Raw genomic sequence first — 23,551 nt, forward strand, 5'->3', positions numbered from 1 at the left:
ATAACTTCTCCCCGCTTTCCACTCTTCTTAATTCTATTTTATTTATTTCATCTTAATTTAAATCATTATATTTGTATCTTTTGTCCATTCTTTTCCAATTATCCATTTATCTCATTCATATTAGAAAAAAAATATTTCTCCTGAAATCACTAATCGAAGTATGATGCCTTTCCATCGCTCCCCTAAATTAACATTTAAGGTAACACCTAATTCCCTATCTAATTCTGCTTGGTACATTCTACTTACTAAAATAGTAAATCCATAAAGTAATTAAATATATAATTAAACATTAAATCTCATAGCATTCCAATTATCTATTTCAAAAACAAATACCATAATAATAAGTTCATACAAACATCCACACAATAGTCAATTAAACTCTATACTTAAACTAAATATTTTAAACATTCCTTTTAATATTTTATTAAATCTTAAAATCTATCATTATTAAACCTTTAATGTTTTAATCTTTACTTAAGCCTTATAAAATTCTAATTTTCTATTTCTAATACAAATACTACAATACTATCATGTACTTTGCAGAAACATTTTGGAACAAAGTTATGCATTACCCATTATCCCTAAAAAAAGATTTCTTTTCCACATCTTGTTTCATACCTTTGTGGCTTTTTTCCCCCTTCTTCCTTCCTATCTTGTCCCATCTGGTCTTTTTACCCCCCCTTCGCTTTCCCCCTCTGTTGTATTTCTCTTTTCTTTTGCTTTCTAACATTGTATTGATTTTGCATCTTATTTTTCTCTTTCTTGGATGTTTTTTTAAGTCTTATGTCCTTTTTCCTTCCTCTCTTTTTCCTTCCTTTCTTGATCAACTTTGTAGACTCATTAAAGATGGCTTCTTCTTCTTCTTCTTCTTCTTCTTCTTCTTCTTCTTCTTCTTCTTCTTCTTCTTCTTCTTCTTCTTCTTCTTCTTCTTCTTCTTCTTCTTCTTCTTCTTCTTCTTCTTCTTCTTCTTCTTCTTCTTCATCCTCCATTAATTGTTGTGTTTGTTGATAAGTGGCAAGCGCCATTTCTAAAAAGCAAAAATTTCTCTCACACTGTCTTTACCTTCTTTTTTTATTTTACCATATTCCTCCCTCAGTTCATCCACAGATAAAGCCATTATAAACCTTTTCTTCTTCTTTTTTCTCTTCTTCTTCTTCTTAAAACAACCAAGATAATTCAAAGCTTGAAACAATTCCCCAAAATCCCAAAGTCATCAAACAATCCAAACAGAACACAAAGTTCTTCACACTTTTTCTTCCTGGGGTAATATCAATTGGCAAGGGAAAAAAAACCCCAATCTGTATTTTAAAGTCTTATTACAATTAACTTCCAATCTCAAAATCTTCCAGGCATCTCCTCCAACAAAATCTTAATAAAAATTTTCTTTTGTCCTCTCCCTTCCCACTTATAACAGAAAGCTTTAAATTTTTACCTTCTGCAAAATAGCAGGATTTTCAATATCCATTTGTTAAATCCATGTGGAAGGAGAGTAAACTTTCTCTTTAAACACTTTCACTCGCCGCTTGTAAATCTCTTCTGGAAACAAAGTATCTTTCAAAAAATCAGAATTTTCAGGATATTACTTGTATCTTATAGTCCCAGTTCAGCCAAAAAACTTTCGCTTCAGAACTTTCTCCTTCTTTCTCCAGCACAATCTTGTCCAGCTGTCAGCTTCTTTGTGGCGGCCATTGCTGACCGCCGCTCCACCGCCTTGAGAAAAGAGGGTTAAGCCGAGTGGGGAAGGGGTCTGCAAAACCCCAACCCACTGTCCGGATCCTCCTATCTTCGGCTGCCTCTTCGTGCAGCCTTAGCCTCCAGATCCGTGGATCGGAGGCACCAAAGCGGCTAGCGTGGCAGGGATCGCGCAGGATCGCAAATCCCTGCCGCTAGCAAAGCCGACAAACCGGAAGTTTCAGGAGAAATTTTGTTTAATGAGAAAAGATAATAGATAATTGAAACAGGAAAGCTAAAAAATATAAATACAATGATTTGAATTGAGATGAGATAATTAAAATAAAATTGAGAAAATTAAAAGAGGGAGAAGCTATGCAGAAAATGTAAAATAGTAATAAGATATGGAATAGAATATAAAAATGAGCATGAACCTGAATTTGTGTCTGTACGAAGAAATGTAACCCGGGATTATGCTGCTTTAAAAAAAGATGTTTTATTTATATATATTTTTTCTCTTTGTGAAAACTCAAATAAAATTTACAAAAAAAAAAAAAGACATAATTGTTAGGTTTTGGGAATTAACCCTAGCAGAGTATTGCAGCAGTAGTCAAGCCAGGAAGCCAAAGGAGAGTGGAAGGGCCCAGAGTATACACACACTGAACACAAACACTGTTTGTAGTTTAAATAGTTTTTAATCCAGTTAGAGTTTAAGCATTGTCATTCAGTCCATTAAGTCATTCACAGTATTTCCATCCAGTAAGACTCACTAGTATGGTCCAAGTTAAGAGTCCTTGCAATATCTTTATCAGCCGATAAAGATATCTTCTCCTCCTCCGGTTTCACTCTCCAGAGAAACAAACGCTGGATATTCAGCAAACAGTAGCAAACAATAACAGTTCAGTCACAGGCACTCACAGTCAGTAATCACAGTTAGTCACAGTAACACACAGTTACTCGCAGCAGCACACAGTTACAGTTACAGTCAGTAAGCTTTCCAGCTTCTAATGCTTCCTTATATTGTAACTTCTAACCGCACCCTTAATCGGCTAATTGCCTGCTGCATTGTACTTAAAGTGATAAGCACTTAAACCATGATATCTAAGTTTTATATATTTATTCACCCAAACCATATTTGGTATCAATGTTATACCTAACATACTCCCTTTTGGGTGAAATAAATATATAATACCTTTACAATCTTATCCCATATTTTTCACAACTCTCCTCCTGGTGCTTACTGGCACCTTGGGCTTTAGTAAAATTATCAGCTAAATTGTCCTCCGACATACAGTATTCTAGCTGAATCATCTTACTTCTTACAGATTGTCTCACATTTAGGTATCTTAGATCTGTATGCTTGCTCCTTGTTTTTACTCCAATATTTGAGGCCATTTGAATTGCTGCCTGATTATCTTCATGTATAATTATAGGATAATCTACAGTTATACCTATATCAATTAACATTTGTTTATACATTATTAATTCTGTACATAACAATGATAAACAGGAGAATTCTGCCTCCATAGTAGACAAACTTATATGCTGTTGTCTTATTGACTTCCAGCCTATTAATGTATTACCCAGCATTATGGCTGTTCCTGAAGTCGACTTTCTAGTGTCTCTTTCTGATGCAAAGCTAGCATCTGCATAAGCACTCAAAATTAAATCACCCTTTGGTTCTAAATACAATGAATAATTCATTGTCCTTTTAAGATATCTTAATATCCTCTTAGCTGCAATCCAGTGTTTTTCACATGGTGCAGAATTGAATCTAGCCAACTGATTCACACAGTACGATATATCTGGTCTAGACCAATTACTAATATAACTCAAACTACCAATTAAAGATTGATAAATCACCTTATCAAACTCAGGGCTTTGTACATCAGTGTTGCTAAACTCCTGACTCATTGGAGTCTTAGCTGGCTTACAAAGCTCCATCTTGTAATCTTTTAGCAATTTGCTTATCTTATCTTCCTGAGATATCTTAAAACCTTTCCGTGTTTTCTTTATATTCAAACCGAGATACTTTTTATCTCCCCTAATTGCTTGATCTTTATTCTCTTTCCTAATGATGATATTATTTTATTTGCTTCATCATTAGTTTCAGTTATCAATGCAATATCATCTGTGAATAGTAATAATAATGATACTTTCCCATTTGTCTCCCTCTTAAACAGACATGGATCGGCTAAACCAGCTTTAAATCCTATATTTTCTAGTTCCTTTACAATATACTGGTTCCATTCATAGCCTGATTGTTTAAGACCATAGAGGCTTTTCTTTAACAACCAACAATCATTATTATCCTTATTTTCACTTTTAATACCAACAGGTTTTTTCATATAAATAATATGTTTTAATGGGGCGTGCAAGTAAGCAGTTTCCACATCTAAATGGTTAACTATATAGTTTTTACTAGCTGCCCACACTAAAGCTGCCCTCAAGGTTGCTGCCTTAAGACTAGGTGCAAACACCTCATCATAGTCATTAGCATTCTGCCTAAAACCTTGGGCTACTAACCTTGCCTTATGGATTAAATTACCATCTTTATCTATTTTTACCTTAAATATCCATTTGCAGCCAATGGATTTCTTTCCTACAGGTAATTTGGCATTTTCAAACACCTTCATATCACTTAATGAATTCAGTTCCTTATTCATTGCTGCATACCATTTTTCTTTTTCCTTATTAGGATACTTTTAATTTCTTCAACAGAATTAGGAACTTCATTAATCTGGCACACTGTGTTAGCCTGGTACCTATCAGGCGGTCTAGATACACTCGTGTAGTTCTTCTGGGAATTACAGGGCTTACAGGAGGACTTTGTTGAACTACTACCTGTTCATCTTCCTCATCCTGTTCAGCTATTGAATCTGTTTCTTCCTTTATGGGCACTATTTCATCCTGTATTTGTCTCTTTACTTTATTTTTAAAGTTACAGGGATAACTAATGGGATTTCTATAGGATTCAATAATTACATCTTTATTGGCATCCTGTTCTAATTTCTCCCATCCTTCATGTTCTAGAAATTGGGCACTAGCACTACATAACACTTTAGATGTGCCTTTCTCCCAAAATCTATATGCCCTATGGTTTGCCTGATAACCAACGAAGAAAAATCTTTTAGCTCTATGTTGCCCTTTTTTCTGATTTGTGCAGGAATATGCACCCATGCTGGTGCACCAAATGTGTGCAGGTAACTTAGATCAGGTTTCCTGCCATGCCACCTGGTGAATGGTATTTCACCTGTTGTTGTATTAACAACGTTGTTCAATATGTTATTAGCACACATTGTAGCCTCCCCCACAAAGAATCAGGTAACCCAGAATCATTTAACATTGTTCTAACCATTGCCTGTAGTGTTTGGCCTCTTCTTTCAATAAAAGCGTTATGTTCTGGCCTGTATGGAGCAGACTTTTATGCTCTATTCCAGCTACTTTAAGTCTGTTCTGGAATTTGTTATTAATAAATTCCGTACCATTATCTGTCACCAGGGTTATCAGTTGACGTTAGACTTTCTTTCAGCAAACCTAAGCCAATTGAAAAAATGTTGATATGTTTTTTAATATATATATAATATTTTTAATTTCACAACATATGACCAGACTTAATCTTAGTTTCAATTGAGAAATTGTGACCATCCTAGACTAAGCCATGTCCAAAAATGATATTTCTGGAATTTCTAGAAGCCTGGCACTCTGACAAAATGCCATACCAGAAAAGACTGACTGACACCATACCAGAAAAGACCTTCCTCTTACGTTAATCCATGTGTTACTCCCAAACAGACAGGTAAAAGAGGTAAAAGAAGAGATACCTATTTATCTACTTGCATTTGTATGCTTTTGAACTGCTAAGTTAGCAGAGGCTAGGTGAGGACAGGAGCTCACCTGGTCACATGGAGCTGGGGTGTTGAACTTGGGCTGCTGGCTTTCCAAATGACAAGCCCAGCATCTTAACCATTCAGACACTTGACACCCCCACCCCCCAAACAGTCAAGACACATAGATGATTTCTTCCAAATCTTATGGGATTGTCAGACAAACTCAGGTGGCTATGGTCCCATAAATAACCCAGCCTTATACCATAAAAGTTCAAAACCAGCACATTGAATTGGATCCATCAGCCAACTGGCAACCAATGGAACTCACAGAACAGAGATGTAATATGCATCATTCTGGAAGCACACATAACTATCCACACCATTGCATTGTACACCTGGTGAAGCTTCTGAAAACTCTTCAAAGACAGCCTCATGTAGCCCACTTGGGAGTTTGACTAGGGCTTAAGTGACCATGAGCAATGATTCCCAATCTAGGAAGGGGCTCAAATAATACACAGCACAATAACTTGTGCAAAAGCCCTCCTAGCAATACTTCCACCTGCTCTTCATGACAGACCCACGTTAGGAGGTTCTGTGGGTGTGGTTTGGTGGGCATGGAAGGAGAAAGATACTATAAAATCTCCATTCCCACCCCACCCCACTAACCTGCTTTCCAGCTCCGTTCTCCTGTGCAGGACAACAAAAGAAGACCCAGCCAATTAGCTGGGACTCAGGAGGGAGAGAATAGATCGGGGTGGGGCCAGTCAGAAGTATATTTTCTGGTTCTCCAAACTACTCAAAATTTCCACTACCAGTTCTGGTCAGAACTGGTCAGAACCTGCTGAATGTAATTTCTGGACCAGAGGCTAAAACCTATAAAGAACGGTTGCTGGAACTGGGTATGTCTAGCCTGATGAAAAGAAGGACTAGGGGTAACATGATAGCAGGATTCCAATATCTCGGGGGCTGCCACAAAGAAGAGGGAGTCAAGCTATACTCCAAAGCACCTGAAGGCAAGACAAGAAGCAAAGGGTGGAAACTAATCAAGGAGAGAAGTAACTTAAAACCAAGGAGAAATTTCCTGACAGTTAGAACAATTAATCAATGGAACAATTTGCCTCCAGAAGCTGTAAATGCTCCAACACTGGAAGTTTTTAAGAAGAGATTAGATAACTATTTGTGTGACATGGTGTAGGTTTGCCTAAGCAGCAGGAGGTTGGACTAGAAGACCTCCAAGGTCCTTTCCAGCTCTGTTTTCTATTCTATTCTATTCTATTCTATTCTATTCTATTCTATTATCAGCCATGATATGGCAAGTTCCAAACTTTTAATCAAATGTTTAATGCATTTTTTACATTATTAAATTCAATACAGTGTTTTATGTTTTTTACTTGTACATCATGGAGAAATTCACCTGGAGTGAGATGGTCTCAGAAGTTTGATAAATAAATAAATTTTATTGCTGATTTTATTTTTTCATTTATAAACTAGTGGAAAAAAGTTGCAGGACTTCAAAAATAAACTCAGGATTTTGACCACTGCCAGAAAGATATTTGAGGGATGCTTTAACCTTGAAGTTTTTGACAAATGTTTGCACACAACTGTTTACAAGGTAAAAGCATCACTTGTCCTCTTCAAAGACATTAGAAGACACTGCAGAAAGTAAATTTGGGGGTAAGAACCAAAAAGAAACAACAATTTATGTTTTTATTAAAAAATTATTTGATAGCATGGAGATAAAATAAGATAGCAAGAAGGTCTATGTTTAATATTGCAGAAATGTTATGACATGTATACATTCTCCATTCTATAATGACCTGTACTAAAGGCACAATTACTCTACGTGGCTAGCATATGATATTCGAACCTGGCAATACACAGAGAAAAATGCATTATTTAATCATTATTTTTATTAATTACACCTTGTTTACTTCAAGTCTCAGCAGAGTGAGGAAGCATTTAAAGGAAAAAGACACACACAAATAAATCAGCACTGGAGGTCAAGGTGAAAAAGATCTCCACAGCCACCATATTTTGTGGTTCTGCTCACATAGGCTGTGGTTGTGCTCACAAAGATTGGCACAGAGGAAATGCATACTGCAAAAGACCAACATGTTAAAGGGGATGAACTTAGCTTCATTGAAGCTTGAAGACATTTTACAGGCAGATGAAGTCATGATAAACCTTGGAAAGCTATGTGGCCTATATAGACAGGACAAAGTAAAACTTTAAAACTGTCTATGGCAGGGGTGTCAAACTCAATTTCTTTGAGGGCTGCATCAGGTTTTATTTGACTTGGAGGGCCAAGGTGAGTATGGCCAGCTCTAAATTACTCAGGTCGGGGGTGCCTGTGGTAGTCTCTGCCATTGAAAATGGGATCCCACACTCTGTTTTCAGCTGCCACAACCTCCAGCAACCCCCTGCCACTGAAAATGGAGCTCAGAAGAGCGATGTGCAACCCTCCCAAGCTGGCAGAGGCACTGTGGGCCAGTCCTTTGCTGTTTCCAGGGTGGCCCTGTGGGCCAGATCTAAGCACTCCATGGGCCAAATCTGGCCCCCGGGCCTTGAGTTTGACACCCGTGGTCTAAAGAGAATCTCAGTCATTCAGATCATTTTTGTCCCAAACGTGCTTTTTCAAAAGGCAACTGGACTTTCTGATTTTTGGGTGGGTGGGTGGGGGGAGCTATTTCGCTTCTCATCCAAGAAACTTCTTCAGCTTCTTCTTCAGTTTTTCTTCAGAAGCAAAATGTCTTCAAAGAAAAACCAGAAAGTCCAGTCCAATTGCCTCTTTAAAAAGGACCTTTGGAATGACCTTCATTACATTGTTGAATCACTTCTTCAGTAACTGAGGACAAACCTAATTTAGGAAATGGAGGAGAGATTATAACTACATAAAACAAATGTTGGCTTTGAAAGTTGGAAGGAAGATTGAAAAGGGACAGTCTTTAATTTTTCTTTGCTAAATCCTACCCTTTTACTTCATAAATAATGATGTAAATATAATTTAATTGTTTCGTTTGATTAGTTGGTGCCTGCTATTTAGTTCTGGCCTCAACACAATGATGAAGCATTTTGGGAAGAAGATGCATCCCAATAATCCAGCGCTGGAGGATAAGATGGAGAATATCTCCACAGCTACCATGGCTTTTCCTCGGGTGCTCAGATAGGTTGGAACAAAAGAGATCCACACACTGCAGAAAGCCAACATGCTGAAGGTGATGAACTTGGCTTCATTAAAGCTATCAGGTAAATTACGGGCAAGAAAAGCCACAATAAAGCTGGCGATGGCCAAGAAGCCCAGATAGCCCAGCACACAATAGAACATGAAGATGGAACCTTCATTGCATTGCAGAATCATAGTTTCCATCAGGAACTGCATATTTAACTCAAGATAGGGAGGAGATGTTGCCAACCATATAATGCAAAGAACTGCTTGAAGAAAAGAACAAGAAAAGACAATGGATAGAGCCAATCTTTTTCCCACCCATTTTCTCATTGAAGAACCTGGTTTAGTAGCCATGAAAGCTACAACCACCGTAATAGTTTTAGCTAACACACATGAAACAGCAACTGAGAAGATGATGCTGAATGCTGGTTGCCGGAAAAGGCAGGTTACTTTCCCTGGCTGACCAAGGAATAACAAGGAAGAGAGAAAGCACAGTAAGAGGGCAATAAGGAGAGTGTAAGTGAGGTCCCGGTTATTGGCCTTGGCAATGGGGGTATCTCTACGCTTAAGGAAAATTCCAAGCACACTGACTGTCATGAAGGAAAAGGAAACAGCAGCTGAGGCCAGACTGATTCCTAAAGGTTCTTCAAAAGACAGGAAACTCATTGTTTTGTTAAGGCATTGATCTTGCACTTTGCTTGGATACTGATCCTCAGGACATTTGATGCAATCTTCTGTGTCTGAATAAAAAAAATCAAATGGAAACTCACTGATTTACCACATTTCAATGAATGTTTTATACTATTGCTTGAACATTGATATTGATTCTGCGATTAGTTTTTTGTATACTTATATTAACAGAATAGCAGAATTGGAAGGGACCTTAGAGGTCTTCTAGTCCAACACCTTTCTCAAGCAGGAGAACCTATACCATTTCAGACAACTGGTTATCTAATCTCTTTTGTGGGTGCTCCAAACCCTCCACAGCTGCCCTCTTCTTGGAACCCACAACTTCTGGAGGTAAGTGATTCTACTGGTTAATTGTTTTGTTAGGAAATGTGTCCTTAATTCTAGGTTGGATCTCTCCTTGATTAGTTTCACACTATCTATTGTTTCTTGTCACTTAACCATTAGTTGGTCAGATTCTTGTAGAGAGCTAAACTTACAATACATCTTTATTCTCATTTGAACTCCCTGAATCTCCTGATTTTCCAAGCACTTGACATAAATATCCATGACAAATTATAACTTTTGAGAAAACAACTTTTTGCAGCCCAATATTTTCATAATTTGTAGGACTTCAAAACTGACCTATCTCAGTTGAAATCTTTCCCTGTGGACATGCAACACAGTCGTAGCAGCAGAAACTTTTCTCTTCAGATTTTCTCTTCCAATATCCAGGGTGACAATATTCATTACACAGAGAAACTGGAAGAACCTGCTCATAAAATGAAAAATAGATTGCAGAAATAGTTGCCAAGTTGTTAAGCCTTTTCATCAACTGAAAAGAGTGTGTGTGTGTGTGTGTGTGTGTGTGTGTGTGTGTGTGTGTGTGTGTGAATGAGTGAGATAGATAGATAGATAGATAGATAGATAGATAGATAGATAGATAGATAGAAAGAAAGATAGATAGATAGATAGATAGATAGATAGATAGATAGATAGATAGATAGATAGATAGATAGATAGATAGATAGATAGATATAACAAAAATCATGGTCAGCATGGAACAGTTGGAGGCATTTTATTTTTTTCCATTTAAGGAAGCTGTAAAACTATAAGCATTCAATGTATATGTAGGTCCCTACAGTGGTGGGATTCGTGCTGGTTCTGCCAAAGCTGTTGTTAATTTTTTGCATAGTTCAGCAAGCTAGTTGTTTCCACCACTGGTTGGCCCTTCCCTTCCCACCGGGGTTGCCATCCAGAATGGGGGAGTTGCAAGGGCATGACTGGGAGCTGCGCTGATCAGCTGGGAGGCAGCAATGGACTAGCAGCATCGATCCACTGGGAGGTTGATCAGTCAGTTCAATCAGACCTTACAACTTCACAAGATCTTTTTTCCCCCAAGAAGTTGGAAGATCTGACTGAATTCTTCTTTTGTTGCCCTGCATGCAGGAGAACAGAGCTGGAAAGCAGATTAGTGAGGGAATGGTGGTGGTTCTGAAATGGGATGGAAGTGAGGATTTTGCATTATTTTTGCTCTGGGATGGGGTGGAATTGAGGATTTTGCATTATAATGCAAACACTCGCCCACCCATGCCCACCCAGCAATGCCCACCCATTCTTTGTATCCCACCATTGGGCCCCTACCCGATTAAAACCTCTGTGCCATTCAATCTGATATTCATTAATGATCAATTCATTTCCATAAGATGCATCGGGATCTAGTCTTCCAACTTTCACACTCCGGATGGACTTGTTTGGAAAAACGATCATGTTGATGATATCAAACCCTCCTGCAACTTCCCTCTTCTCATTAAAGGACACTCCCTCTCCTGCTGAGTTGTTGAAAGAAGTGCCTTGAAGAAATGGGTGGAGCTACTTGAAAAGAAAGCAGTGAAGTTGAAATAACAATAAGGAAAGAAATCAACATTAGATATTTTATCTTCTATTTCTGAAATTCTTGGATCCTGCAACATTATCCTGGGACATGTATATTCACTTTGCTATGTAAATATCCAGTTTTGCTCAAAAGAACAAGAAGTCAGCCCACAAAGTATTGTCAATGAATAACATACACAGGATTAGGTGATGCAATCTTCCCTGTGGAGAAAGTTAACTGCAATTTCATTGGGGCAGAGAAGATCATTAAGCTTTTTAAAAATCATATAAAATCAACCATTCTTCATGTTTTAGCCCCCTAATCATTTTTGTTTCTCTTCTCTGCACTCTGTCTAGAGTCTCAACATCTTTTTTACATCATGGTGACCAAAACTGAATGCAGTGTTTCAAGTGTAGCCTTAACAAGGCCTTATAAAGCAGTATTAATACTTCACATGATTTTGATTCTATCTCTCTGTTAATGCAATTTAGGATTGCATTAGCTTTTTTGGCAGCTGCTGCACACTGCGGGCTCATATTTAAATGGTTGGCAACTAGAACTCCAAGACCCCTCTCTCAGTTACTGCTATTGAGCAAGTTACCACATATACTATACCTGTCCCATGCTTTCCACCACATTAAAAAGTAAACATTTCCTTTTTTTCCCAAAACAATAAATCACATTGTTCAATCTGGATACTAGCTGGTTGCCTGGTTATATCTCTTCTTCTACTCCTGGCCAGCCAGCCATTGGAATGTCCCTGACTCTTCGGAAAGCTATGTTGACTACAAGCCCACATCTACCTCTACCCCATTTCAGCTCCAAGCTGTGTCAGCATGAAGCCATGTGGAAAGAAACCCCAATAGGAAAGACCCACACACAGAGAGAAAGGAGAACAAGCTACAGTCAAGTCAGCTTCAGGCTTGACATAATAGCTACTTGAACAACATATTAATTAAGGTTTAGCTAATTTTGTGAGCTAATTTATTCTTTATAAAATTCTTCATTGAAAGAAAAGTTTGTTGGAGAAATGTTACCTTAAAAGGTTGTAGTTCTGGAGATTCAGCCACTTTATCTGCCAAATTTTTTCTCAAATTGGATCTCTTGGATAGCATACCATGCAAAGAATGAGCCGCAGCATAAACCCCATTATGGATGCTGTAGCTGTGCCCTGTTATCTTTAATTGAAACAGAGATTCAGGAAGGTTTCCCAGGCCTTCTTCCCCAGTGCATTCTTGACTTCCCAATGACGCCAATCCTGAATTAGGGAAAAAACAGTCAAATGCTTGCTCCCAAAAATGGTTTCGAAATCCATCTCTTTGCCCTGTGTAAGATTTTATGGACCGGAGAAATTCCTCAAATTCCATATTTTCCCTTGAATGAATTTGAAAGGCAATGGCCCCATCATAAAATTGGAGATTCCATACCCTTTGGGTTCCTGTTAATGTGAAATCAATTTGGCTGGTGGTGATCCACACCTTGCTTATGTATGCCTTTCCCGGATTTGCAGCTTCCCATACAGATTTGAGAGCTGTCAGCCAGGCTAAGGTCAAAGATTCTCCATACAAGATGTATGCATTTGTTTTAATGTCTGTGAAATGTGTATAAAAATCAAACATTATATTGCTAAATTCGCCCAAGTCGTCCAAACGCAACAGTTTTGGAAATCTTTGTATGAAAGATAAACAAATTCCCTGCTGGAAAAACAAGAGCTCCAATTTCTGCAAAAAATGTTCTCCACTCTCGGTGTCTGCAACAAAGAGCCCAATCCATTTCCATCCAAAATGCTGAAGCAATCGGATAATCCCAATATATTGGGGGACCTCATTTGGGGCCATAAAGTAAAGTGAAGATGATTGACTGGTATCAACTTCTCCCGTAGGAAATGATCCATATGTGAGCTACAAGAAAACACCAAGCCATGAAGTTGAAGAGAGTTTTCATTTTGCCTTATGCATTTTTATGGATCATTTCAAAAATTGGATAGATATATCAGAATTTAGTCCTTATCCATAACTTCTCAAATGTTTGAAAATGTAGATAAATTTCTGGAGAATCATTATTTCATTCAACCTAACAGTAAATGTGTTCAAATGCCAGCAGCATTTTAACACAACACAATGGAGTCAATTCTATTCAACAGAATATAGTTTAGTTCAGTTTATTGTTATTGCACATCATACAACAAAATTAAATACCATCTTCAGTGTACATTATGATTATGAAAATAAATACAAACACATATTCTTCACATTCTATACAATGAATTGAAACCCCTTGATATTGCACTGTACAATAGAATTCAATAATGTTACTGCTTCGGGATAGAAATTGTTTTTCAGCCTATTTGTCCTTGTTTTTATTATCCTGTACCATCTGCCAGATTGTAATAATTCAAAAACAAAAAAAGTGCCCGGGATGAAATGGATCTTTGAGAATGTATATGGGGAATACATATTTTATCATGAAAACTATTGTCAAAAAGAAAGCCAATATGCCACAGTGGTTAAAGTGTCAGACTAGCAATTGGAAGACTTCTAGTCCAACCTTAGGCACAAAACCAGCTGGATGATCTTGGGTTAGCCCTATGAAGTATAGCAAACCACTTCTACAGTCTTGCCAAGAATACCGTAGGGACTTATCCAGGCAAGAAGCTAACAAGAAAGTTATAACTAAGACTTAGGGAGTAACTGAAAATTATTCAGCCAGCATAAGTGATAAGGCATTTGAGTGCTACTTTCCCTTTTTCTGCACAAATATCTTTCCTAGTTGACTCTGTGAATGAATGAATGAATGAATGAATGAATGAATGAATGAATGAATGCATGCATGCATGAATGTCCCAATAATTGCAGTAATAAATGCAGGAAAAATTACAAGAGCAATTTTCTTTATTTTAGCTAGACCCTAAAGAGCAGGGGAAAAAGAGAGCACTTAGCCTGACTTATTGGGTGTGTCTAGTTTAATGAAAAGAAGGACTAAGGTTATTATGATAGTACTGTTCTAATATCTAAAGGGCTGTCAGGAAGAAGAAGGGGTCAACCTATTCTCCAAAGCACAAGATGGTAGGAAAAGGAGCAATGATGGAAACTAATCAAGGAGAGAAGCAACTTAGAACTAAGGAGGAATTTCCTGACAGTTGAGAACAATTAATCAATGGAATAGCTTCCCTCCAGAAGTTGTGGGTGCTCCATCACTGGAGGATTTTTAAAAAGAGACTGGACAACCACTTGTCAGGAATGCCATAGGGTCTTCTGCTTGAGCAGGGTTGAACTACAAGACCTCCAAGGTCCCTTCCAACTCTATAATTCTGTTATGTATTCACCATGGAATCTAATTTTGATTTTGAGTCACTTAAATCTTAGGTGAGATTTGTGAGAATGAACACTAAAAATGCTCTTGGTTATTCTTAATCAATTGGTTAATCTTTTCATCAATTAAAAAGAACAGGTCAAGTCCCCTAGACTCACCTGTGGAATCTTGTAAAAATCTACCAGGTCTGCTATATGGGATGAAGTATCTGATCCAAGTCCTCCAATGATGGCCATGAGATTTTTCCTGGTGCCACATCTGTAGTTGGGGGCAAATATATGTGATTTGAAGACCATGTCCAGAGTGGTCCGATAAGTCATCTTTGGATTATTGTAGCTGTCATAGATGTGAAATCCAAAGGTAACATTGGGCAAGATTTGTGGATTCTCATTGATCTCCTTCACAGTGAAGACAAAGGAAAGGACATGCTGGTAAAATTTTGTGATGAGACTGCAAGTAAGGAAAGTCTTCAGAAAACAAGTCTACGATGCATAGAACAGTATTGAAAAAAAAATTGTGATTTCTGCCTGTGATTGCAATTAATTTTTTTACAATATAGTGCCAATATTTCTAGTCTATTAAACATTTTTGGCTACAGTCTATGTAATACAGTATTTATGAATGATTACATACTTCATTCACAGAGTGTTGCTCCTAGTAACAAATACTAATAATAAAGTTTTTAGGATTTTAATGCAATATTCAATGGCAAGACTATGTTCCAAATGTATTCCACTTTTCTCTTTACCTCTTCTAAACAAATTGTTGCAGGAATTGGGTATGGCCAGTCTAAAGAAATGGAACTAGGGGTGAGATGATATCAGTATTCCACTATTTGAGGAGCTGCCACAAAGAAGAAGGAGTCAACTTATTTATCCAAACAGATTTAACAGATAATCAGAATTGGAAGGGACCTTGTAGGTCATCTACTCCAAATCCCCACCCAAGCAGGAGACCATACACCATTTCTGACAAATGGCAGTCCAATCTCTTCTTGAAAGTCTCAAGTGATGGCACTCCCACAACTTCTGAGGGCAAGCTGTTCCATTGGTTGATTGTTCTCACTATCAGAAAGTTTCTCCTTATTTCTAGGTTAAATCTCTCCTTGTTTAGTTTCCATCCATTATTCCTCATCTGGCCTACAGGTGCTTTAGAAAATAGCTTGACCCCTTCCTCTCTGTGGCAGCCCCTCAAATATTGGAAGACCACTATCATGTCTCCCCTGGTCCTTCTCTTTACTAGACTAGCCAAGCCCAGTTCCTGCAACCATTCATTGTATGTTTTAGCCTCCAGTCCCCTAATCATCCTGGTTGCTCTTCTCTGTACTTTTTCTAGAGTCTCAACATCTTTTTTATAATGTGGTGAACAAAACTGGATGCAGTACTCTAAGTGTGGTCTTTATAGAGTGGTATTAGTACTTCCCTTGATCTTGATTGTATCCCTCTGTTAATACAATTCAGGATTGCATTAGCTTTTTTGGCTGCTGCTGCACACTGCTGGCTCATATTTAGCTAGTTGTCCACTAAGACTCCAAGATCCCTCTCACAGTTACTGCTATTGAGCCTGGTTTCACCCAGTCTATATGTGTACTTTTGGTTTTCCTTGCCACTTTACTTTTCTCTACATTGAATTTCATTTTGTTAGATATGGCCCAGTGTTCTAGTCTGTCAAGATCCATCTGGATCTTGAGACTATCTTCTTGGGTGTTAGCTATTCCTGCCAGCTTAGTATCATCTGCAAATTTGGTAAGTTCTCCTTCTATTCCCTCATCTAAGTCGTTAATGAAGATATTGAAGAGTACTGGGCCTAAGATGGAACCTTGTGGCACCCCACTGCTTACTTCCCTCCATGTAGACTTAGACCCATTAAGGATTACTCATTGAGTATGGTTTGCCAGCCAGTTGAGAGTCCATCTAGTGGTGGTGCTATCTATTCCACTTTTTTCTAGCTTACTAAGAAGTAGGTTGTGGTCTACTTTGTCAAATGCCTTGCTGAAATCTAAATAAATTATATCCACAGTATTTTGCTGGTCTACTAATTTAGTTACTCTGTTGAAGAATGAAATAAGATTGGTTTGGCATGATCTGTTCTTAACAAACCCGTGCACCAGAAGGCAAGCCAAGAAACAATGAATGGAAACTGATCAAGGAGAGAAGCAACCTGGAATTAAGGAGAAACTTCCTGACAGTGAGGATCTGTTGGAAAAGCTTGCCCTAAAAAGTTGTAGGTGTTTCATCACTGGAGGTTTTTAAGAAAAGACAGGAAAGCCACATGTCTGAAGTGGTATAGAGCCTCCTGCTTGAACAAGGGGTTGGGCTAGAAGACCTCCAGGGTCTCTTCTAACTCTATCCTGATTGATTGAAGCTTAACTATTCATTCTTCTTTTCTGGCTAATTTCTGTGGACCTACAGAAGAATATACGAATAATGGAACAAGCTGTCCCCTATTGCTTTGATCACTGTAGCATCAGAGTTAAGATAATGCTGTAGGGGATAGAAGGGTGATGATACTGTGGAATAAAAGCTACTACATCTGTTAATTCAGACACCTGGCAACAAACACAAATGCAAAAAGGAAAAGCAGAGCCTTATAGAAGCACTCAACAGGTTGACCTTCCCTGAACAGATAAAAAAGGCAAAATGTTGGAGAATAATCAGTTCCTACAGTAGCAATAGCCGAGATTCAAATCATCCTGGCCCCAATGTCCACTCATTACAGTCCAAACTGGAATTTCAAAAATTGGCTTAAGAACCAACTAGAAACTGCAAGAGAGACCAACAGCTTAGGTTGCAGTGTGGAATTTCTCAGAATCTTTGAGAAACTAAAACTACAGTGAATGACTTAGTTGGGAATGAAGAATCCACATTTCTTCCGAATCACTGTTATAATTTAAGATAAAACACTTCAAATTTCAGATTGGTATTCCTTGAGCACCATGTTTTATCCTGCTTTCCTTTCTAAACTCCTTCAGCTATAATCTTTTAAGTTATAAAGATCACTGAAGATAAATCTCTAATTCTGTCTTTCAAATAAACTTAGTTTGAAGTTGGACGTTGAAGCTCTCTTTCTAAAAAAAATTACAAACCTGTAAATTCTATTCTTATTTTACTTAATAGATTGAAGATATCTTTTAATTCTTTGTTTTTCATTTTATTAAATCCTTGTGTCTTAAAGAATGGTGACCTAGCAATTCATATTCGCCCTTTTCCTAAAAAACAAAATGAAATATCTTAAAAGTCTTATTTAGCCCACAGCTCAAAACTCAATGAAAACTCAAGCAGTTACTTGACCAGATCTGTTTACATCTGCTTTCTTTGAATAGCTTTTAACTCAAAAGAATAGGTGCCGACATATAGAAAAGCTGAGAAGAAACAAAGAAACATTAGGTGAAAAAGACTGTAGAATTTGCTTACTCTGAAAGTCCATAGAGGTCCTGAGATGGGTGTACATCAAATGTATGTTCACTGAAGCCATAAAGATGCTGTGAAGCGATCCCTCCGATGAGGAGATCACCTGGTTGGAACCATTCATGTGGAATAGGAATAGGATCAGATTCTGGGCACTTGAGGGCATTCACTTTGATCACTGGGAACATCAGAATGAATAACACATCAGCAGCCAAAAAATCCTCTAAAAGAGGTCTCCAACATATCAAGCCACACCAATGGATCTGACTTAGCATACTAGAGTTTCTCAACACACCTCCTAAGGAAAAAAAAGAATCAATTTAAATCTTTAACTTCAATGGAGATACAGACATGTGTGTTTGAATAATGACTGAGGTTTCTACAACTCAAATCTAACATTGGTCTGATCAAAGAAAGAAAAGAGGCTGGAGGAATTGAACTCAATAATCCGGTTGGGCTCTTCCCACCACCCAAGCTCTCCATGGAACTGGGACTGGTTTATAACCTCTTTCAACCTTGCTTTCTATTGCTCACTTCTTTCTGGAAAATCTCTGGAGCTTTGAGCAAATGACAGTCATTTGAACCAACTCCAGGAAGAGTTACCTGTTAAAAGTATTTTTCCCCATAAATGGCCTTAAAAATGAAAAAAAAAACCACCCCTATAATTGTTAATTGTCAAAGTGAGAAAGTTACTCCCTCTTTCTAAGATAAAAGTAATTCCAAAAAATCGAATGATTTTTATGATAATACACACATGGAACCAGACAGAATGAAAAATATTGTTTTTATCTATCCTAATTGAGAGTACAAAATAGGGGGCAGGAGCTTGCAGAAAACTATAAAAGTCTACATATAGTATATTGTGCATGACATGCCTTCTGCCCCTTTCCATCTTTTAATGCTTTTTCTTTAAAAAAAATATTTTATTTCATTTGGATGCCATCAAACTCTAATTTACTTTGAGTGACTCACAACAATAAACTCCAATTGACTCTGGGTAACTCACAATAATAAAATAAAGTTTGGAAAACCCAAAATACATAAGATTAACCACAGAGCAAACATAAGACATTAGAGAAGTATCAACTTGTAAAGCAAATTGGACTTTTTTCAAGTTGCCATTGGGAAGAAGGGAAGAAGGACCTGAAAGAGCAGCAAGGCAATCAAAACCAGAAGTACATTCCATGCATACCTTACCAAGTCTGTATCCTGGGTTACCAATCCAGTTGGAGGGGTGTGATCTCTAGAGCCTGCAAATGTCCTCTGTTGGAGAATGTGATTTATGGCACACCCAGGGGGGAGGGGGGAAACAGGGTCATAGATGCACCATAAATTATATGAGTCAGAATTGGCTTCATTAGGATAAGTGCCAACATGTCGCTCCTAATAAATAATTGGATTTCTTTTGAAGTTTGGCTCGAGGCTCATGATTTGATTAGAGTGTTTGTCAGAACCCTAACAAGAAGTCCCTTTCAAATAATACCATTTTTCAATAATAATATACCTTTTAAACATTAACAAAAAGATGTATTTAGATTTTTATGGCAGGTCAAGGAACCAAGAATTAAACTTAAAATTCTGCAAGATGCAAAAGACATTGGAAGACAAGGATTAGCTCAGTTGAAATTGTATTTTGCAGCCTGTTGTTTAATTTGTAGAATAGAATAGAACAGAATAGGAATAGGAATAGGAATAGAATAGAATAGAATAGAATAGAATAGAATAGAATAGAATAGAATAGAATAGAATAGAATAGAATAGAATAGAATAGAATAGAATAGAATAGAATAGAAGCTTGGAGATCTTCTAGTCCAGCCCCCTATCCAGCAGGAGACCCTATACCATTTCAGACAAGTGACTGTCTAGACTCTTCTTAAAAACCTCCAGTGATGGTGTGCCTATGATTTCTGAAGGCAAGCTGTTCTACTAGTTAATTGTCCTCACTGTTAGGAAGTTTCTCCTTAATTCCAGGTTGCTTCTCTCTTTGATTAGTTGGTGCTTTAGACAATAATTTGACCCCTTCCTCTTTGTGGCAGCCTCTCAAATACTGGAAGACTGCTATCATGTCACCTCTAATTCTTTTTTTCTTTAGACTAGCCAAACCCAGATCCTGCAGTTGTTCTTCATATGTTTTAGTCTCCAGGCCTTTGATCATCTTAGTTGCTCTTCCCTGAACTTTTTCCAAAGACTCAACATCTTTTTCGTAATATGGTGACCAAAATTGATTGCAGTATTCCAGGTGTGGTCTTACTAGGGCTTTATAAAGTGGTACTAATACTTTACATGATCTTGAGAGATTGGGTCTTGCTAAGAAATAAAAGAATGTTAGAATTGGAATATTGGAATAATACTTTCAGTGTGACACTTCTTACATAGTAATTTTCAAAATCCCTGTAACTTTGTTATAGCCTAAAAATCCATGCTAACCTAAACTTTTAGGCTTTTCACCTGTTTTTGAAGATAATAGAGGAATCCTATTTCATTGATTCAACTATCCTTCAGTCTTTACCATATACATAGCAAACTTATATCTGTTAGAATTATTATATTAAATAAAAAATAGGCTAAATTGACTGGCATGACACAATTACATTTAAAGAAGTAGCAAATCTAAATATAACCACAAAGGTAAAATTTACAAATGAATTCAACCCTCATTTTTTATTAGAAAGTTTCTTTTTTTAAAGTGAGAATCTAAGAGTGTGAACTCTAGTGCCAGCAAGGTCGTGTAATATCAATAAATGAATTTGTTTTACAACCATGGAATGTGAATATTATTTCCCTGTCAACTTGTAAAGTATTCCTGGCTTGCTCTCGAGTTGCCATAAGAAGGAGGGGGGAGATCTGATGGAGCAGTTTGTTGCTATTATCAGAAGCACATTTCACACATATCTTTCTCCAGATTGTGTCTCAAGTTACCAAGCCCAGCCAGAGAGGCATGTTTTCCACAGCCCACAAAAGTGCTTCATTGGAAAATGTGATTTATGACACAAACTGGGAAGAGGGGGGAAACAGAGTCATAGGTGAACAGTAAATTACATAGGGCAGAGCTGACTGCACTTGGGGAAAATGCCAACATGTTGCTCCTAATAAATAATTGGATTTCTTTTGAAACTTGGCTCAAGGCTCATGAATTAATTAGAGCATTTGTTGGAACCCTGGCATTTCCTTTTCTTGCTCTGAGTTTGTTCATTTTGCCGATTATGTTGCCCTTATTAGAAGCAAACCCACTTTTTCATAAGAAACCAGAACTAAAATATCTCAACAGTGTCAAGGCTGAGTGATTCTGCATTTTAAGGACTATACAATTTTGGTGTTAGATTGGGTGACACTGCCTCAGACAGACCTGGTGTACAATCTGGGGGTCTTCCTGATATTTACAAGTCCTGCTCAGAGAACAGGTGGTAGCCATGGCTAGGAGGGTCTTTGTACAACTTTGTCTTGTGTGGATCATCCCCTAAAACAGCAGGCTGTGCTCAAAGATTCTCAGGCCCTAGTCAAGTCCAGATGAACTATTGCAATGCACTGTACCCAGAGATGGGCTTCAAAAATTTCAGTAATCGGTTCTCTGCCCAGTTGTTGGGTGGGCATGGCCATGGTGGGCATGGCCAAGTCGGCTTCCTGCACCCTCCGCAGGCTCAAGGGAGGATGAAAATGATCTCCCATGAGCTCCGAAGGCCCTCTGGAGCCCAGAAACGGGCCCATTTCTGCCCTTCTAGAGTCTCAAGCAGGCCCATTTTTTGCCCTCCCCAAACTCTACATGGGCCCTGCACGTACCTCACATCCAAAACAGGCAGCATGGAGACTCCTGGGCAGGGCAGGGTGGGAGTGGCAGGATGGGGTGGGTGAGGCCAGCCAGGGGTTGGATTTGCCAGTTTGCCAAACCAGCCATAACATTAGCTACAGGTTCACCTGAACTGGGGAGAACCCATAGCAGCCCACCATTGACTATACCTCGGGTTGTCCTTGAAAAGTATTTAGAAGCTTCAATTGCTCCAGAGTGGAATCGTATGGGCAATATATGTTTGCATGTTATATCTGTGCTCCACAATCTGCATTGGCTACCAGTTTAATTTCCAATTCCAATTCCAGGTCCAATTGTTTTTGACCTTTGAATCCCTACATGAGATGAATTCCCATTATTTGAAGGACCACTCTCCCCAATGACTTCAATCAGTCCATTACTTCCAGCAAAGAAAGCATGTTATGAGTACCATCTGCCAAGGGCCTGCAATTGGTGGTCCAAGAATGCAGCCCTTCTCTGATAGGGCACCTACCCTATGGAACATTCTCTTCCTTCAAAGACAGGTTGACTCCATCCCTCAAAACCTGGTTATGTCACATAGACTGAAGAGTCTAGTGAAGAGAAGGACCAGGGGAGACTTGATAGCAGTGTTCCAATATTTGAGGGGCTGCCACAGAGAGGAAGGGGTCAAGCTATTTTCTAAAGCACCTGTAAACCAGACAAGGAATAATGGATGGAAACTGAACAAGGAGAGATTTAACCTGGAAATAAGGAGAAACTTTCTGACAGTGAGAACAATCAACCAATGGAACAGCTTGACCTTGGAAGTTGTGGGAGCTTTATCACTGGAGGCTTTCAAGAAAAGATTGGATTGCCATTTGTCAGAAATGGTGTAGGGTCTCCTGCTTGGGTTGGGGGTTGGACTAGATGATCAAAAGGTCCCTTCCAACTCCAATTATCTGTTAACTGTTAACCAGATATGTTTTTAGAAGTCCCCATTGCAATTGACATTTTACTCTTTCCATGTGGCTTGTATATTTAAATTTATTAGTGTTTTTTATATTTTTAATGATGACTTTTTGTATTTTTAGAATGATTATTTTTATATATTTGTTGTTACTGATTGCTGTATGCCACCTAGAATCTCTTTTTTGTGACATGGCTGGCCATATGATTGTGAGAAAGCAATCAAACAAATACAAATATTTTCAGTTACTAATTCATGGAAAGTTTAAATCCTGGCTTTTACCCAATTTTTCTGTTATTTTTTATTTTTTTCCCCTTCCTTCTTCAAAAAAAAAAAAAAAAAAATAAAAAAAAAATTAAACTTTAAAAATCCCCCCCCCCCCCCCCCCCCTGCCTCAAAGTAAGTAGTGTTGTTGGAGTTGCATTCAGTGCCATTCAGAACTTTTGTGTATAAGCACTATATGCAAGAAGAATCAGAGCTAACATTTAACTTTCAGACTTGCTCTTAAAAGGAATTTTGAAGCTGGTGAATGGAGAGTAATATTGGAAGCTGCTGGTAGTGGAACTTCTATATTTAGAGAGCCTTTGCTGACCATAATGGTTTTTCTTCTCTTGTTCCACTATTCAGAGTGAAATCTTTGCCCTGTCATCCATGTAATCCCATAATTGTTCCAAATGAATGGTACCAGGAAGAGGACTTTGTCATTGGTGGGATGGTATCCATGGCGAACTATCATTTCAATGAGCTTTCCTTTCACCAGCATCCCTCTCAGGAATATTTTGGCAATCCAGAGTAAGGAATTCTGATCTTTCACCTTTGGGGCATGTCTAGGTAGAGAGATTGTAATAAATAGGGGGAAAGTACATTTTCTTCCCTAATGTGGACCCTTTCTGATGAAAAATACTGCATAA

General features: G+C 38.0%; 1 protein-coding gene across 1 annotated transcript; it reads right to left on the minus strand.

Moving 5' to 3' along the window:
* Positions 1–7,344: 7,344 nt before the first annotated feature.
* On the minus strand, positions 7,345–13,062 carry LOC113429012 (vomeronasal type-2 receptor 26-like). Its single transcript, XM_087945331.1, has 4 exons — positions 12,247–13,062; positions 10,978–11,205; positions 9,979–10,105; positions 7,345–9,407 (listed from the first exon to the last, which is right to left on the minus strand). The coding sequence occupies exons 1-4, from the start codon at positions 13,045–13,047 to the stop codon at positions 8,506–8,508; spliced, it is 2,058 nt and encodes a 685-aa protein (XP_087801457.1). The 5' UTR covers positions 13,048–13,062; the 3' UTR covers positions 7,345–8,505.
* Between the last annotated feature and the right edge of the window lie 10,489 nt (positions 13,063–23,551).

The sequence above is a fragment of the Notechis scutatus genome, chromosome Z (genome assembly GCF_049901735.1).
Source record: "Notechis scutatus isolate UNSWTSFEM ecotype Mainland chromosome Z, rNotScu1.2, whole genome shotgun sequence".
In the NCBI taxonomy this organism is placed as follows: Eukaryota; Metazoa; Chordata; class Lepidosauria; order Squamata; family Elapidae; genus Notechis; species Notechis scutatus.

What these genes read in the sequence shown, in the direction of transcription:
- LOC113429012 (XM_087945331.1), bottom strand. Translation starts at nt 13,047, where the DNA reads ATGGCCCCAAATGAGGTCCCCCAATATATTGGGATTATCCGATTGCTT. An exon ending in GGCACAGAGGTTTTAATCGG is followed by an intron (nt 10,106 to 10,977) that starts GTAGGGGCCCAA and finishes TTTTATGAGCAG; the next exon opens with GTTCTTCCAGTTTCTCTGTG. An exon ending in AAAGATTTCAACTGAGATAG is followed by an intron (nt 9,408 to 9,978) that starts GTCAGTTTTGAA and finishes TTTTTTATTCAG; the next exon opens with ACACAGAAGATTGCATCAAA.